The sequence below is a fragment of the Acinonyx jubatus genome, chromosome A1 (genome assembly GCF_027475565.1).
Source record: "Acinonyx jubatus isolate Ajub_Pintada_27869175 chromosome A1, VMU_Ajub_asm_v1.0, whole genome shotgun sequence".
Taxonomy (NCBI): domain Eukaryota; kingdom Metazoa; phylum Chordata; class Mammalia; order Carnivora; family Felidae; genus Acinonyx; species Acinonyx jubatus.
In genome coordinates, this window is record NC_069380.1 from 202,221,179 (window position 1) to 202,238,445 (window position 17,267).

The 17,267-nt window shown below is 40.3% G+C and overlaps 1 protein-coding gene across 9 annotated transcripts in view; it reads right to left on the reverse strand.

Moving 5' to 3' along the window:
* The window catches only part of GHR (growth hormone receptor), a 269,418-nt gene that overhangs the window by 139,327 nt on the left and 112,824 nt on the right, over positions 1-17,267 (reverse strand). For 8 of the 9 annotated variants that reach the window (XM_053201025.1, XM_015067577.3, XM_015067574.3 and 5 more), the window contains one exon: positions 2,817-2,897. In XM_053201025.1, coding sequence (XP_053057000.1) covers positions 2,817-2,886 — 70 coding nt within the window. In that variant the 5' untranslated portion in view covers positions 2,887-2,897. Of the gene's footprint in view, positions 1-2,816; positions 2,923-17,267 lie in introns of those variants that run through there. The other variant, XM_015067573.3, reaches the window with a different exon arrangement.

The window sequence follows — 17,267 nt, forward strand, 5'->3', positions numbered from 1 at the left end:
TTTCTCATTAATTTCTAGAAGTTCCTTATGTCCCAACTAGACTGAAATTCTTCAGGGCAGGGGCTAATATGCTCCCATGTTTGGTTGCTGAGGTCAAAGAGGATGCTCGGTTGTGGACTGACTGAAGTAGCAGAGATGTGATCTAATTTATAACAGGCACTCCTTTGAAGAATACTTAAAAATCTTTATACACATTTCTCATTAAAAGTCATCATCCCAGGAACATCAGTTCTGATGCAGCCAGTTGACAGTTTAACCTGTGAAGGCCCTCTGAAAATAAGGCACTGCTGGTCATTCCTGATTTTGGGGTAAGAAATTGTCCCGGAGACTACGTAACTGGTCATGAGAAGCAGATGTAGAGACTAATATAAGGATGAAAGACAACGAGAGGGCACCTATTACAACATCGGAGCTAACACAATGGTGCACTGTTCCATGTTTAGCTCTCATTAAATTTCTCACAGGGCAATTAGACATCATGAAAAATCCTCTCAGGGCCGGTATATTTCTAACCACTCATCTGCCCAAGCAAGAAAAACCCTGCTCCAGGCTTCAAGTGCCAACCTTCCCTAGGCATAGAGATGTGTCATCTTTTACCAGCTCCTAGGTAACTTTTCTCCAAGTAACACTTGCCACATGCCTTCCTCAGCAGTGTCACATCTTTCCCTGACCAAACTGATTTCAAATGAATGGTTTCAGGTGAAACTACAGTGGTAGCTGGTTTTTGTTTTTGTTTTTTTTTTAAATTCTTACCTCTATGTTTAGTCTGCCTCATATAATGGGAGACAACATAAGAACAATTTGGCTACAATCTGGACCTGGCAGAAGAAGGACCACATGGCCCCCGAATGTCATCTGAGATTCAATCCACGTTGTCACGTGACCACTCTGGCAGAACTCATCAGATAGATGGCCAGAACTGGTAAACACACTCATGTGCGTGCACGCTCATGTTCGAACATGTTCATCTACACCTTCTTATGTAGACATCATACTCATCTATAACAATCCCCAGGCCATTTTAAGGTAGAACCCTGGAGTAGCCACATATTCCAAAAGAATTTTGGTTAGCCCACTAAATTAAAAAAAAAAAAAATTTTTTTAATTTAAAAAAAATTTTAAAAAAATTTAAAAAAATTAAAAAAAAATTAAAAAAAAACAGAAGAAAAAAGAAATTTTTTCCTTTGCTAAATTACTTATTATGTGTAAGTACTGGTAGGCTACATGATTTGTTTACAATAAGCCAATGCATTTTCTTATCTCTGTTACCCCCAAACAGAGCCAACAAAAAACTATCAAAAAGCAAACATAAAACCAATTAATGGCGGTGTTTTCTCCACTCTCCTTATGAAGTTAAAGGTTTATGTCAAAGCTAAAATGTCAAAGCAGCTGAAATAGATGCTCTTCGCAGCCTCTCTAGGTCTAAAATGTAACTTGAGCTCTACTCTTTCAGCTGGGGCTACGTTTTTAATTTTCTTTAAAGATTTCCTTTGCCATACTTTTCATTTCACAGGTTTTTTTTTTTTTTTTTTAAATTCCTCAAGCCTTGCCCAGTGGAGTGAAAGCTACCTTAATGAAGAAAGTAGAGATTAAACTACCATGACTTTGGAACAGCAGAGGCTCTCAGCTGTAATTCTTTGGCTCAGAACCAGGGTCTAAAACCAGGCATGGGAAAAGCTGCTGACATGGAGCCTGCAATTCTCTCCATGTTTGACTTGCATAATGTTGACATTATAACACCAGAGAGACCCAAAAATATTTCAAACAATTATGACTTCTTTTCTATAAATATTTTAAAATTGCTTTACAAGATAAAATAACATATTTTACCCTTCTTGTTTTTTTTTACTTTGGTGGCCCTCAGCAGCTCACTACTACAGATTTATTTTTGGCTCAAAGGTCAGGGAGGACATCTTAAGGCACTACCTCTGTTGTTAAACTGTGTTTTCCAACGTGAGTTGCCCAGTGAGTAGGGGAGTCAGCTACTCTTAAAGCAACAACTGAATGCAGTGTCAGAGCATAGGAGAAACAGACTTTATTTCTTATGTTGGACACTCAAGCAAGGAAAAAAAAATCACGCACTCAAGACAATCTTTTAAAAAGTCTCGTACCCCTTTATAAGCAGAGTTTACTTTCTGGACAGGAACATCCTTCTTCTCATTCCCTTTCATTACTCATTCTCGCTCCAGTTATTTCTGCTATGAGACATACGTTTGAATGTACTGGGACTTCACTAGGAAGAGTGTATAAAAAAGGAAGGAGACTTATAGAGATGGCCAAGGAAATCATGAGTTCTGAGTACATTATTCAACTCTTTTCATTTGTGTCTTCCTTCACACTTTGCCAAATGGTAACCATCCAGAGTGTGAGAGGTGAAATTTATTTGAAACCTGCAATTTCCGTTCTCAGAGAATATGATTCAGAGACCTTAATTCTGAGCTCTGGAAATAGGCGATGATATCCTTAGTCACGGATGAACAGAGTGATCAGTAGGTTAATAACCAACCTTCCAGTGCAATTTCAATATCTCTCCCAGGACCAAGAGACCTGGCTTGCTTTCAATATAAATGTCCTCAGCATGATTTGCAGCATTTATTTTTGATGTGAAAAGATCAGATGCCAAAACTGTATTCCTCCTAAAACATCCACACAAAAGTCTTCCCAGTTTATGATTTTAAAGCTAAGACCAGTTTCCCATTTGCTGCTACTTAAAACTTACCTCTTCTAATTAAAGCATCCAAAGAACTTATATTTAACAAATAAAGTTCAGTGTTATTTCAAAACACTGGGGGTGGGAATGGGAAAGTAGAACTCACCTTCACTCCCAGAAAAAGCACTGCTTGATCCTGCCACTGCCAAGGTCAACAGCAGCTGCCAGAGATCCATACCTGTAGGACCTGCAATCATACAAAAAGGAGTAATCATACAAAAAACAGTAAGATAAAAGCAGACCATTATCATTACACACTGTTTATAAGCTGACAAAACCATGAATGAGCTGACATGCATGTCAGTTCCAGAAGGAATCCCAGTAAATCTTTCATTGCCCCAGAGTCTCATATTATTATACTTTTCATAAGGGCAAACACTAGGTTTGTAATAAATTCTATTTCCCATGTGTGCTTGCCTCAGGAAATAACATGGACACTAGAGAGTTTCCCATCTTGGCCAACAGCCCTAGAAACACTTTAAAGGACCCCCTCCTCCTCCCCTCCCCCCCTCCCACTGCTTCAATAATAGGGCCAGTGTGGTTTCACGTTAATTTGATCTGGAAATAGAAAAACTTGTCAGCAGTATCACCAAGCATAGGGCCTTGAGCTGGACAGGCCATAAAAGGAAAAACACAACAAACCACTTGTAATAGTAAAACTCCTCCAGTGTTTCTCACTGAATAAAGGAGCTCAACTAATACTTAGAAACCCATGCTGATGAGCCATCATGAGGAGGTGTAGCTAGAAGGGAGCAGAAAGGAGAAGGTGAGAAGCACAAGAAAACAAAACACCTGTGCTTCCTAGGTGGCCTGCCTAGGATACCCTGCCTGTCGTGGGTTGTTTTCTGTTTTAGGAAGAATGTGGTCTCTGAAAGGCCCAGGAATGTGAACACCCACCCCCACCCCCCCCCCACCCCCACTCAAAGAAAGGTCAGTTGGAGGCCTTGCTAGCTATCTGGGTGTGGCCATGCCTTAATCCCTTCAGTTTGATGAATAGGGGAGCAGATCATGCCTCAGCCAGCCCACACTTTTACCTGGGGGAAATAAGCTTCTTTGGAATAAATAAGCCAGGTGTCCACTTCTAGGACCTCTGAAGAGACAGGTTTGGGCTGGTTTAAAATGAACTCAGCACACTGTCCTTTGGAGAGCTGTTGCTACATCTGACAACTAATGCCAACTACTTTAAAGCTTAGCGGCAATATTTTCATAAAATTACATTACTTACACATCACTCAGGCATACCTGATCATCACATTGGGAGCTCCACCGGGGCCTCTATTGGCCTCATTTTCTCTATGGTACATTCTTGACAATAATGAAATAGCCTTTCTCATTACCCCTAATCAGGCTGAAATGATGAACAAGAACATTTGTTCTCATGGGTAATGGAATGGTGTGGTTCCCAGTAATGGCTGTGTAATTCTGAATAGGTATAAAGTGTGATATTTCAAACTTTCATTTCTAGATAGTGGATGGCCCATCATTTTTTTGTTGTTGTTCCATATGATTTCACGTTCTTAAGAAGTTCTAAGAAAACACATCTCTACATAAACTGAATATGTAGAGGGTCTGAATATCTTCCTGGGTCTGAATACCCATGTATATGCCTATCGTATAAAGAATGCCCTCAAACATTGCCTCGCGGAGTCACCGACAGAACTGAGTGACACTGCATGTGCACACACTGCCAATTACAGGATTGCACACGAATGTGAGTTGCAGTTATTGTAGCATCCATGTTTTAGGTTCCTAACCTGGAAGGCTCTGGGCTAATGGCCTTTGCATCGTCCTCATCTGCTTTGCAAATGTGAACCACTGAGCGGCTCTCTTTACTGCTAGGTGAATAGGCTATGTGATCCTAGCTGGAAGCCGCCAGCAGAAATGTGTAAAAAGGGCAAAAATAAATATGTGAAAGGCTGAAAATGCCATCCTTTTGCTAACTGGATATTTCCTTTTAAAATTTATTTTTAAGGTTTTTTTGTTTTGGTGTGTGTGTGTGTGTGTGTGTGTGTGTTTGTAAGGAGGAAAGGCATCGAGGAACTGGGCTCTGAACAGTGTTAGTTTTCATAGCAATCCCCCAATGCACTTAGTGTCAGGTAGAGACACCTCCTCTGGCACTTGCTCTCTCGATATCAGGTTGTAACAGAGTTCCAGTTCTAGGCAGGGTTTTTTGCTTCCCAACTGAATCAAGATATGAATAGGTCTGCCTTTCTCAGAAGGCTGCTTTCTCTGGTTTGGAAGTCACATCTTCAAATATTTCAAAGACACTTGGCAGATGCCAGAAACAAGCGAGTTTTGCTTCAGATGAATTGTAGTTGGCTCCCTCTCGTCCCCAAACTTTTGAAAGCTGCTGCCTGCAAATGAACTTCACCTCTTTCAAATTTTCACAACATATCTCCATAGAACGCATTCTATCTCATAAAGAAACAAACAAATCAGAGTTCTTAGAGCAAAATTAGCCATGCATCTGTTTGCACAGCCCTACAGAAAAGGAGGTATTTAAAACTGCTGTTTTACCCCTAGGAGATAAGAACAGGTCACTGCACTGAGAGCATTGCATAGGGCCCCAAGTCTCGCTCCAACTAGGGAGCAGAGAAGAGGATGGAGAAGTGTGGCTGGATTCAGGAAGAGCTAACTGCTTCATCCAAAGACTAAAACTCTCCTTCCACTGTTGCTGGCTCAGTGGGGCTGACTCTGAAAGTAGTTCCTTACTGAGCGGTCCCCAGAGCCAGCATGTGGCTGGGCTCATGGACATTCGGTTCAATTTGACTAGAGGCTGCTCCCTTCAGTTTTGCAGAACTCCATGTGGCAGCTTCTAGGTGAGAGGAGCCTTCGTTATTAGGTTTAAGCTGAGAGAAAAATGTCCCTAGGAGAGGACAAAGTGTCAACACACAAAGTCTGAAACTTTAATGTAGTTCATCAGTGATGTGCCCATGTGAGAAGGAAAAAGTACCATTATTCCCCTTCCCCACCATAAGTCTCTATGTAGAGGCAGGTACTCCAGAGGAATCTACCAAATTGTACCTTAGCCTACTGGGTTCTTATTTTGCAATGTAAGTTTGTAATATTTTTCTAGGGAATATACCTCTGTAAATTTCTACTGATATTTATGCATTCTTTGGCTATAGCCTCACAGCAAGATTTTCATTTGGGGTGGGGTGGTGGTTGGGTGGGGGAGACAAGTTTCTATTCTTGCATAATGGAACTCACACCATTTCCACTTTCAAAGCCTGAGGCATTTTGCCTGCCCATGCCCCCAACCCCCACTTCCACAAGGGAGAGCTAGCTGAAAAGCAGTGTAATCCAGCTGGTGTGAGTTTTCATTCTATAAACTGCCCAGCAGAGGAGACTTCCAAATTACAGTTAGGCCTGTGATATACTGACTTTTATTCCTCGGCTATAAAACGGTACATAAACACATGAGAAGAGATGGAGATTAAACATGATATTTTTTTCCAATATATTATAACCAATTCCAGGCCAAGAAAGGAATCGCTTCCATTTTTTTTTTTAATCTTAAAATGAGCAAGTAGTTGTTGAATTCTTAGTTCTAGAATTGTGCAGGGCACAATGGAGAATACAAAAGCAATCACAATCATGGTTCTCTACCCCAAGAATTAGGCAAGATAGGCACGTGAAATTATGAAAAGAGGAAGTGTACCTAAAAATGAAAGATTAGAGTGGGGAAATAACGAGCGACTGAATGACAGAGAAGATTGTGCTAGGTAAGGAATAGTGGGGGTAGGATGTGAACATGCATTATGGGTAAGAGCTCAGATGGTACAAATGTCCTGGGTATGGCTTTGGATCTGATTAGCTCAGGGCAGTAGTTGGAATGAGCTGGTGAGATAGAGAACAGGTTTGAAACTATGAATAAAGGGGAATAAAACTGGACTGGCAAAGGAGGACTAGCCCGAAATAGCATTTCAACTCGTATTAATCAGAAAGTCACTAGAAGTTTTGGGATAGGCAAAGCATGTGTAAAATGGATTATTCTTGGGCTAAATCTGCCCCTCATACTTTCCTCATTAAGTATCACTGAGAAATACTGACAAGATATGGTGATGACTGGATATAGAAGATGATAAAACATGTCTATTGTAAATGGCTGAATATATGTGTGGAGGAAAGATGGCGCTATTGATAGAAATCGGAACTTTGGGATCGGAGCTCTTTAGAAAGGATAAGATCACATGACTGTCTTGGGATATTTGGTATTAAAGTGATTTAACAGTGATTGAAAGACTTGTGGAAATGTTAGAAATGTCTGGTAGGAAGATGAAGGTAGGAGACCAAAGACTGGGAGAGAGAATGAGGTCATTACTGGATTTTAGAGATATTTACATAGAGAGGATGAGTACCAGATGAATTTAATGTGAAGACTAGACTATTTCAGGAAGAACCCCCATATCAACTTTATTAAAAGTAATCTTAAAAACCATGTTAAGCCATATAGGGGAACATGTGTTCATATCTGGTTTGTAATTTGGCAGGGACAAAATGAACCACCACCCACAGCTACCTACACCCTCTGATTTGTATCAAGTATTTAAAAGGAAAGAGGTCAACAGCATCCCTAGAAGAATGATGTTAGCATATTTATATATAGGAGGAATAGTATGGAAGATTAAGGAACTTGTAGCCCTGTTAAGGCAAAATACCAGAGTGGCAGCTGAATTGATAGAAATAATATATCCCCAAATTTTCATTTTACTGAACTAGCTATTCTGATACCAAAAAGTAAGAGCTGATTAAAAAAATCCCTACAGAAGCAGAGGTGTTTATATTGCAAAACCAAGACTCTAGTTAGATAACCTAATAAATGTGTACTTTCTGATGCAGGTGTTGATTAGTAATGAAATATTGCAAAACTGAATCGAGTTGATTTCCTGGTGAAGCTGTGTTAAGAACTCAGTGCTGAAAAAGAGGCTAATCCAAAAGAGTATTTGTAACAACCCATTGTAATTAGTACTGGGCACTTATTTGAATAGTTTGCATTTGTTCGTGTCATTACCCACTTTTTATAGTGGTGGTCACTTGAAAATTGTTCAGACCTAAAATGCCTAAGGTCATTTTATTTCTTTCCCGTTAGTGAGACAGGAAAAGTTCACAAACATTACTGACTTCACTAGTTTTGCTGAGATTTCTCTCTTCTCAGAAGCTAATGGGGAATACAGGATAGGAAATTATTTTAAATGTGTAATGTGTGAGGGAAAAAGGCCTTTCGGAATATTATATATACTAAGTCTCCTTTTTTATAAAACATTTAAAGCATAGATCATATGTACCTGCATTAACCAATTCAGTTACCAATTCAGTGTCCGTGGTGCATTGGAAACAGGGTTAATGTAACTGAGGAAATAAGTATGCAAAATTTTTACAAAATTTCAATTAGATAGTTTAATTAAGCATTTAATTAAGTATATTTGGGACAGGTTGAGACGTGAATCTAGTGAATCTAGATTTTTATGAAATCTAAATACAGATCAGTATTTCTGATGAAATGTTAGCATTCAAATTAAGATGTGCTATAAGTATAAAATATACACGGATTTTAAAGGCTTAGTACAAAAAAGGGATGCAAAATATTTTGACAAGGCCTATGCTTACTATATGTTAAACTCATATTTTGGATTGCTGGGTTAAATAAAATATATTATTGAAAACTAATATTCCTTGTTTCTTTTTATTTTTTAAATATGATCAGTAGAAAATTTAAAATCACAAAAGTGGCTTTCATTATATTTTATATATCTCTTTGACAACACTAACATATACATATTATGGTTTGTATGCTTGTACTTGCATTCAGAAACATTAAACTGTTACAGTGGGCATATATGCTTTTGTAACAAACAATAATAAAAAATTATATTTCTAATGATATATCAAATCCTGTGGTTATATTTTAAGAGGTCGTCCCAAATGCAGAATGATGGGGACTGAAGATTCACTGAAGAATTAGGCATGATTATTTTTGTAGGCTTTTTTTTTTAGGGTACTCAGTATGCCTTAGTTTACCTTTAGAAGCGTGACAATTCACACTGTATCTCTCTTTGAGTCACAGACAGTGGTGCACTGATAAATGTGTAACAACTGTCTCTCTGGAATTTAAAGAGAGAGAGGGAGAGAGAGAGAGAGAGAGAGAGAGAGAGAGAGAGTGAGAGAAAGAAGGACCATGATTGGTAGCATTTACCACTTTCTTTGGTGTAAATACCTTCACCACGGCTGATTTTAAGTTATCAAGTCACTGAACCTGGATTGCCTGAAGTCACTGAACGTGGACCCACAAGCTAGTAAACGGGACCCAGCACACCATCAGCTCAGGAAATGAATGATGTTATCTAGGCTCCATGCAGGTGACAGGTACAAAGATTAATCTGCTGACATTGATAGAAGATGTAAGAGACAGGACTACTGAGTGGACCCTGGACACAATTTCATTTGATGTCATCTGTTTTACTGTTTGCTGATCATATTTAGTTAATAATCATTGACAGATATTTTCCCAAGTCTTGAGAAATTAGCATCAGCCTCTACCATAAATGCCATCTTTGATCATCATTTACAGAGAGGGTGAGCTTGGGGCTAAGTGCATGTGTTCTGGAGTCAGAGAGAGCTAGGTTCAAATCCTAGCTTTACCAAACCTGTTTACTAGTCTCTAATATAAGGATGATAATCTTATTACCTTTTTCATAGGAAAATCAGGAGGAGATTAAATGAGATGTTCTATTGAAAGCATTTTACATGTATCCAATAAATAAGTTCTTTATTAGACTCTTTCTGATACTAGTAATAAATAGATTATGTTTTGTAATGCTTCCATTGGGTGGATTGGGGTTGGGGCCCTCATCTATATATCATGAAATAGAAGCCTAGGGAGGTGGTAAAGCAGTCAGTAAATATGTTCTCGGGTAGCCACAACATGTATGACTCCCTTCTTCAATCAAGTACTTACATCACATAAGGGTCCGAGGAAAATGAAGAGTCATCATAATGTAATGTGTGCATCTTCTAGGATAAAGCAGGAATGCTGCTCATTTTTGCTTGGGTGTATAGGCAACTGTACACCTTTGACATGGATGCCCAGTTGTGGGAAAAAATCTAGAGGTTGATTTCACCCGTAATTACTATCTCAGCTGTTGTAAAAAAAAAAAAAAAAAAAAAAAAGCCTATGCTGTTGTTAACTGGGTCCAGATCATTTGTCTTGTGAATCATGCATTTCTAGAGATGAGAACTGGGTAGATGAATTCCAATGATAAGAGGCTTGACTTCAAGCTAGGACTTTCCCTGTGAGAATACAAAAAGCAGCTGGGTTATAGGAATTTTGGTATTAAACTCTTCCTTTCTGGAGAAGTGAAAAAATACAGGCCTTTTCAGAACTAAATACTTAGTGCTGCCCCTATCTTGGTCTGCATGGGCATTCTGCTAGGAGTGGACCTTTATTGGTGCATGGGGCAACCTGTTTGAGTTTATTAGTAAGATCCGGTGGCACTTTGCAGTACCTTGACATAACAACTACCCTTGTGGATGGTGGCCAAACTCACCCAGCTTGACTCACTTGGTGCATCCACTGATTCACAATGTGGGTGTATCTCTCACATGAAAGAGAAAATCAATTGCATAGGTACGTATTTGAACAGTGCGTTCCTTTTTATATCATACTTTATACCACTGCACCTACAGAGTCATTTTTGTTTTTCCAAAACAGAATTTGAAAAAGCAAGTCTCTTACTGGATTTCTGCTGTGTCTCTCTCTTTTCACAAGTGGCTTTTTTTTAAACCATTTATTTTTTTAGTGTGATACATCATATAGAACATGGAGAATATACTTTAAACAAAGTTGAAGATGTTGGAATTTCTTTCAAACTCTCAGATAGAAATTGGTTTTGTTTTACCTAATTTAATAGGAAATGGATAGCTGTTGAAGGCATGATCACAGTGAGTGAAGTCTTCAAGCAAAAACATTCGTTATCTTGATGAAATGATAATCTGACAATGATTAGTAAAGTAAGTCAGTGCACTAAAAGGACTTACTAACAGACCCAGATAACATATAGAGCAAACATTGGGAGAAACTCTTCTTTCCTTTCATCAAGTCCAAAATGAACTTGTTCTTTTAAGGCAAACAAGTTGAGAAACCAAGAGTGAGGCAATATGATCTTCTGGAAAAAGCATTTCCAGAGAAGGTGTCAGCAATCCCAAGCCTTGGTGCCAGCCCGACACTGCCTGACCTGGTAACTCAGGCACTCATTCAATCATTGTGGGCCTCAGTTCCCTCATCGGCATGCCATCCGTGATTTTGTGGTAAGCCAAATCCCAGGCTGCGCAATGTAATGAAAGCTGCCATTCTTTGAGGACTGCTTGTCCCGACGATGCCAGGCTCCTTGTCCTTCTCTTCTTTTAGCTGTGAGTAACTGGGGGCAGGAGGTCTGCCTCACGTACACGTTGTGTCCCCAACAACTAGCCTTGGGCCTGACATAGAGTAGATGTCTCCCCTAAAAACTGCCTTATTATTTCATTCAACTTTTACAAAGACTCTGTGAAAGACAGCCTCATTTTAATGTTGAGAATACAAAAGTTTAGAGGAACTTTGAGAGGTTCCATGAATCCCCCGACAGAACCATGCCCAGAGTCTCCAAGGCCTATCTTCACCTTCCCATGCTGCACCATAAATATGAAACTAGGCCAACTGAGCACATGAGCAGAGTACCAGTGAAGCAGGAAAGCTACAGAGGGCAAGAAAAAAAGAAAGAGGAAAAGTTTGGATTCGAATTATGGACAGGGTCAGACCACAATATTTTCAGTGCTCCGGCCTGTCAAGGGCGGTAATAATTCATAAATGCTGACACAGTAGGTTGTTTAGGAGTATTGCTCAAGGGATATAATATTCATCTCTAGGCCTTACAGCCTCCAAGAGCACCTGGCCTACTTGCGGGTACGTTACTTAAGAGCTATAAAGTGTGCGCTTTCCATGACATGGGGCATCCCCCCACCTCCTTTAAGCCTATATATATAAATAGAAAGGAGTCTACTTGTCCAGACTGACTGGCTGCCAGATAGATGGCAGACACGGGGCAGATCAATGTCAAGTCTCAGCTCCAGGAAGTTTATAATATACCACTTCACTCTTTGAGATCATAGGACATGTAACAGTTTGGACTTGGACAATTCATTGTTAATAGCTTTAATAGAAGATGTCCTCTAGAACAGTGCTGGGTCACAGAAATATAATGTGAGACACAAGTGCCAGCCACATATGTACTTTCGAATTTCCGAGTAACCACGTTAAAAAAGAAATACATAAAATTTTAATTTTTTAATATTTTCATAAGATATCTTATTTACCCCAATATATCTAATATATTATTTCATCATATAGTAAATATGAAAAGCAGTGAGGTATTTTTCATATGGAATCTTTGAATCTAGTGTGTATTTCACGCAGCCCATCACAAGCCCATCTGGCGCAGGCCAGATTTCAAGTGTTCCACAGTCACATGCAGTTAAGTGGCTACCATGTGAAAGTGTGCAGCTCAGGGACACAGAGACTGTGGGTGTCCATGTAGCCAGCTCCCTGGCTACCGCAGAATGTATGTGCGCTCATTACTGCTCATGAGCAGAATAAGCTGCTGAGAAGGGACCTTGAAACAGTCATTTTTCAAGATGTAACAGTTTCTTAAAGTCCTGGAAAGAAATAAGTCTTGCTACGAAACCAAGAGGCAGGATGCTCCAGTCCTTTCTAACATCCATTTTACATATAATTACCGAGCACTGAAATCTACGTACAGTTAAATCATAAACCCTTTGTTTGTGGCACAGAACTGGCACAGAGCACCAGATCTGTCACTGGTTATGGGACTTTCAGCAAATCATTTCTCACCCTCAGTCTCAGCTTCCTTATCTTCAAAACAGAATGTCTGGAGCATATCAATAGTTCTCAGCCTTGACTGCAAATTAGAACCATGTGGGAAACAACAACAACAACAAAAAATGCCCTGCCTTTACCATATATACAACAGCATCTCTGTGGTGGGGCCTGAGTATTAACACTTTAACATTTGTTATGTGATTCTAAACTGCAGCTAGGGTTAAGAATCACTGACTTAGTCCAAACCAAATGTGCTATGATGTTTCAGTCTGTGCAAATGGAGCTCATATGCCCCAGGGAGCCTTCCTCAGCTGAGTGGAGGGAGAGAAAACAAAACAAAACAAAACATCAATCTTTCCCATCCAGTCAACCAATAAATGTAATTTTTGCAATAGAAAGCCTTCTATGCCAACTGGGGTTGAAATACTAAATATAAAGGTAGGAAAAGAAAATGTTATCCCATGAAATGGCAAGATAAAAAGAATACATGTAATGGATGAAATCATTCACAGATAAGATCACTCAAGGAATGATGAAACATTATTTCAAAGTGTTGCTGATGAGGTCCCCTCAAGATGACCATCTCTGGGTGTTCAATCAAACGCTAATTTAGGTACTTCCCTGAGGGAATTCTACAGATGTAATTAAGGTTACTAATCAACTGATTTTAAAATAGGGAGATTATCTTAGATCACTGAGGTGAGTCCATGTAATTATCCTATAAAACAGAAGTAATCAATGAGATGTGGCGGAAGAGGAAGCCTGAGAGGTGAGAAATGTGAGAGGGATTTGATGTGCTGTTGCTGGAGGGGACGGCATAGAAAACATGAGATGCAATGCAGGCAGACGAAAACAGGGGCGAAAACTGGCACCTAGCTGACAGCCATCAAGGGAGCAGAGAAGACAGTCCTACAATGACAAGGAATTAAATTGGGTTAGCAATCTTAAGGAGTGTGGAAGCAAATTCATCCCCAGAGCCTCCAGAAGGTAACAGAGCCCTAAAAAGTTTTTTTTTTATTTCAGCATTCTTTAAGCAGAGAATTCAGTTGAGCCATGCTGTGTCCAGACTTCTGACCTACAGAATTGTGAAGTATTAAATGGGTATTGTTATAAACCAATACATTTATGATGATTGCTTATGGAAGCAATAGAAACTAACACAGTCTCTAAAAGTCCATTAGAGAGTCCTAGGTTGATTTCCTAAACATCAATCAGGAAGATAATTATCCAGTCACCTTTGAAACATGTCCAAGTGAATAAGGGCCTTTTTCCAGAGCACAGAAACTTGTGACTTGAGAGGCAATCTAGTTCAATCAATTAATGATGGATAAGGAATGCTAAAAAAAAAAACTTAGATACCAAATAATCTGTGGCTTTGTCTCCTCCAACTATCCTTGGCCAAGAGCACTTTAATCAGCCAACAAGAATGTGCCAATATGGAAACAGGTACAATAATCTCTCAGAGCTAGGTGATGCTCTCACCTGAAGTCATTCAGTTCCCTCTATTCCAACTCTACGATTGCCAAATGAACTTCTGATTCTTATCTTACTTTCTGGGTTTCTTCTCTTTCTGGATAACTAACACAATAAATAGCTGAAATGAAATTGCTTGACAGATGAAATGGAGCATAAATGAATGAACTGGCATTCTGGTATACTGGTCCATCTCTTGAGCTTGGCTAGTAGAAATTGAATTCCTAGAGTCTAATCACCTCTGGGTCATTTGATGGAATTTATTTTTTGAACACATAGATCTGGACATGAGATGATCCCAGGGAAAGTGAGAAACACTGCGAGCACTTGTCTGAATTAGTTTGTTGGCCTTGCTTCTCATCTTAACCCCAGGTCTAGCCAGGGAATTAAAAAACAGATGATGTGTCAATGGGAAGGTAAATCAAAACAAAGGTCAAGGTCTATGACAGAATAGGGTAGGGGGAAGACAAGGATAAGCAGCATTTATTTTATGGAAAAGGTGGTTTGGAAGGGGGAAGTACAGGCTATCTTTGCAACATGTCCTTGTAAATTTAACATCTTGGCTCAGGAGAGTCTGTTTTTAGTCCTTTGCATTAAACATTTTATTCCCAGGAGCCTTGTGTTTACCACCCCATGAGACCACAACATAACTCAGGAAATGGAAATTCAATGAGCTGGCCATGTTTCTCCTAAATCAGTTGGCTGGTGGATGATGACTGGAACAAGCAGGCTGAGCCAAACCCTGACCCACTCACTAATGAATCACAGAGACTGTCCACCTACCAAGAAGTCAAAGAAACAAACACTTCAGTGCTTTTCCATTGTAATCTCTTTGGGTGATTTCAGTTTCTTATCTTGTAGAACAGTAATACAACATTTATCTTCTAACCTGAAAACTGATTCAAATGAATTTTTTTTATACCCAACCTCTTGTGATCATGTTACCAACTAAAACTTTACTTCCAAATGAGGAAGAAAAGCTACAGGGAATCCCCAGGGTGGCAGTTTATATAAAGCCTCATGTAAATACTGCAGAACTAGAGAGCAGGTTCCCCAGACATAGGGACTAATACCCATAAGCATCTGAAATAACTCCTGCCCAAATTGAACTCAGCACCTCCTACCTGTCCCCAATCTCATTCCTTATATTCCCTGTCTTGATTGATGAGATTAGGGTTCTGCAGCTACCTGAACTAGATACCTTGGTTACCCCATCCCTTTTCACAGGTAACTTGATGCTATAAGAGAGTGATTCTACCTCGGAATTCTCTAGGAAATGTAACTCCTCCTCTCCCAATCCTAGCCCCACTGCCTCTTTCCTGCCTTTTTTACACTTGACGCAGCCTTCCTCGTGGTCTATCTTCCTTTACTTTTACGGCTGCTGCCAGACAAATCACAAACCTATTTATGCTTCCATGAAGCCTTCTACACTCCCCGAGAAACGTAAGTGTTAACTCTTCTGTGCCTCCACACGGACTTTTTTTAACCTCTGCTATACACAATGCCACAGTCAGAAGATGATGAACCCATTTGTGGAATAAATGAGTTCTCAGTGCCTGTGTTACTATCTAACACTCTGCAGGGCAGAAAAAGTCCCACTTCCGCTATTTATTACTCTACCCCACCACCAAAGTACTTTGCAGGATTCGATGAGTGGACAGATATGTGGGTTGGTTTTGCTGGTGAGTATTGCTGGATATAAGGTGGGCCAGAAGCACTAGAAGTTCTCCCCTCCCCCCAAGAACATCCACAGTATCATCTACCTATAGTTTCTGGATCTTTAGAAGTCAGTTTGGGTAAAAGAGAGCACAGCGCAATTTTGGGGTTAGAAGATGGGCCCAGGACTGAACTTTGGGCAGCCAGAATACAGTCTGAGGGTGCCAGGTATAGGTACGAGAGAATTTCACAAAGGGACAGAGGGTCACAGGTCAAAATTCTGCCTAGGACCCACCCGAATGGCTGTGAATGCTGACTAAAGGCTGCACTTGTTTGGAATATGGCAGAACTCAGCTTCCACAGGTCAGCCTCCCCATGAGTAACCTCACCCTCAGTCCCTTCAGATTCCCCATTCAATTTCCTCTCTACCTTTGCAGGAGGGGCAAGCAGGAAAAGTCAAGAGAAAAAAGAAGATGTATCCAGGTGGCTTTCTGCTTTCCTTTTATCATCAGCACAGCACAGAGCATGCAGTGTAATTATTTTCCTGCAAGTTATTTGCCACGATCACCAGGTTACGTTCTTTAAACTACAACTGGTTTAAACATAAGTGGTTTTGCTAGTTTTTCTCTTAATCAGAATGTCTGGAAGTCCAAGGTTAGTGCTGATGGAGGGAAGGAGAGCCAAAGTGGAAGCCAGAAGCCCAGTGAGAATCCGAGAGTTGGAGGGAGCTCTAAGGACCATGTTAGTCCAAACGTTTCACTTCACAGCCGAGGTAAGCGAAGTGCAGGGAGACACCACTGCTGGTTACAGCCCAGCTGGGAGCAGCACCGAGGTCTCCTGCCCCTCCTCCAATGGTGTTTTTTTTTTCTTTTCTACAACTCCACATTGTTGTGGAGCAATCACCTGTTGCTGTGATTTCAAGAAGCAAAAAGCCACACTTAGCCTCAGCTCACGTGTGCTGTCATACGCAATATCATTTATCATCAGACATTCAGGACAAGCAAATCATAACACGTATGGGCATACAGCCACCCAGTTCTTCTGGCAGCCACAGAGGGCTGGCCACTACCCACCCTCAACAGGAGCGGAGTGCCCCCTGCCAGCTTCTTTAGGGTAGGAAAAGAGGCCTTGAGTCATTGAGAAAAGGAGTTTACTCATAACCAGCCCTAAAGTCTGGACCAAACTGAACTGAAATTTCTGAAAATAATCCCGGATAGAACCTTGCAAAAATCTATCCTCTACATGGATGCCACAGTGATTTTCCTAAGTTGCTGATCAACAGCCTCTGATTCAGACTCCTCATTATCAAATGATAAACTCCTAGAAAGGTACACCCAGACCTGGGTAGTCTGACCTGGCCTCTTTTTTTTTTTTTTTTAACGTTTATGTATTTTTAAGAGACAGAGCATGAGCAGGGGAGGGGCACGGAGGGGCAGGGAGGGGCAGAATCAGAAGCAGGCTCCAGGCTCTGAGCTGTCGGCACAGAGCCCAACGTGGGGCTTGAACCCACAAACCGCAAGAGCCTGACCTGAGCTGAAGTTGGACGCTTAACTGACT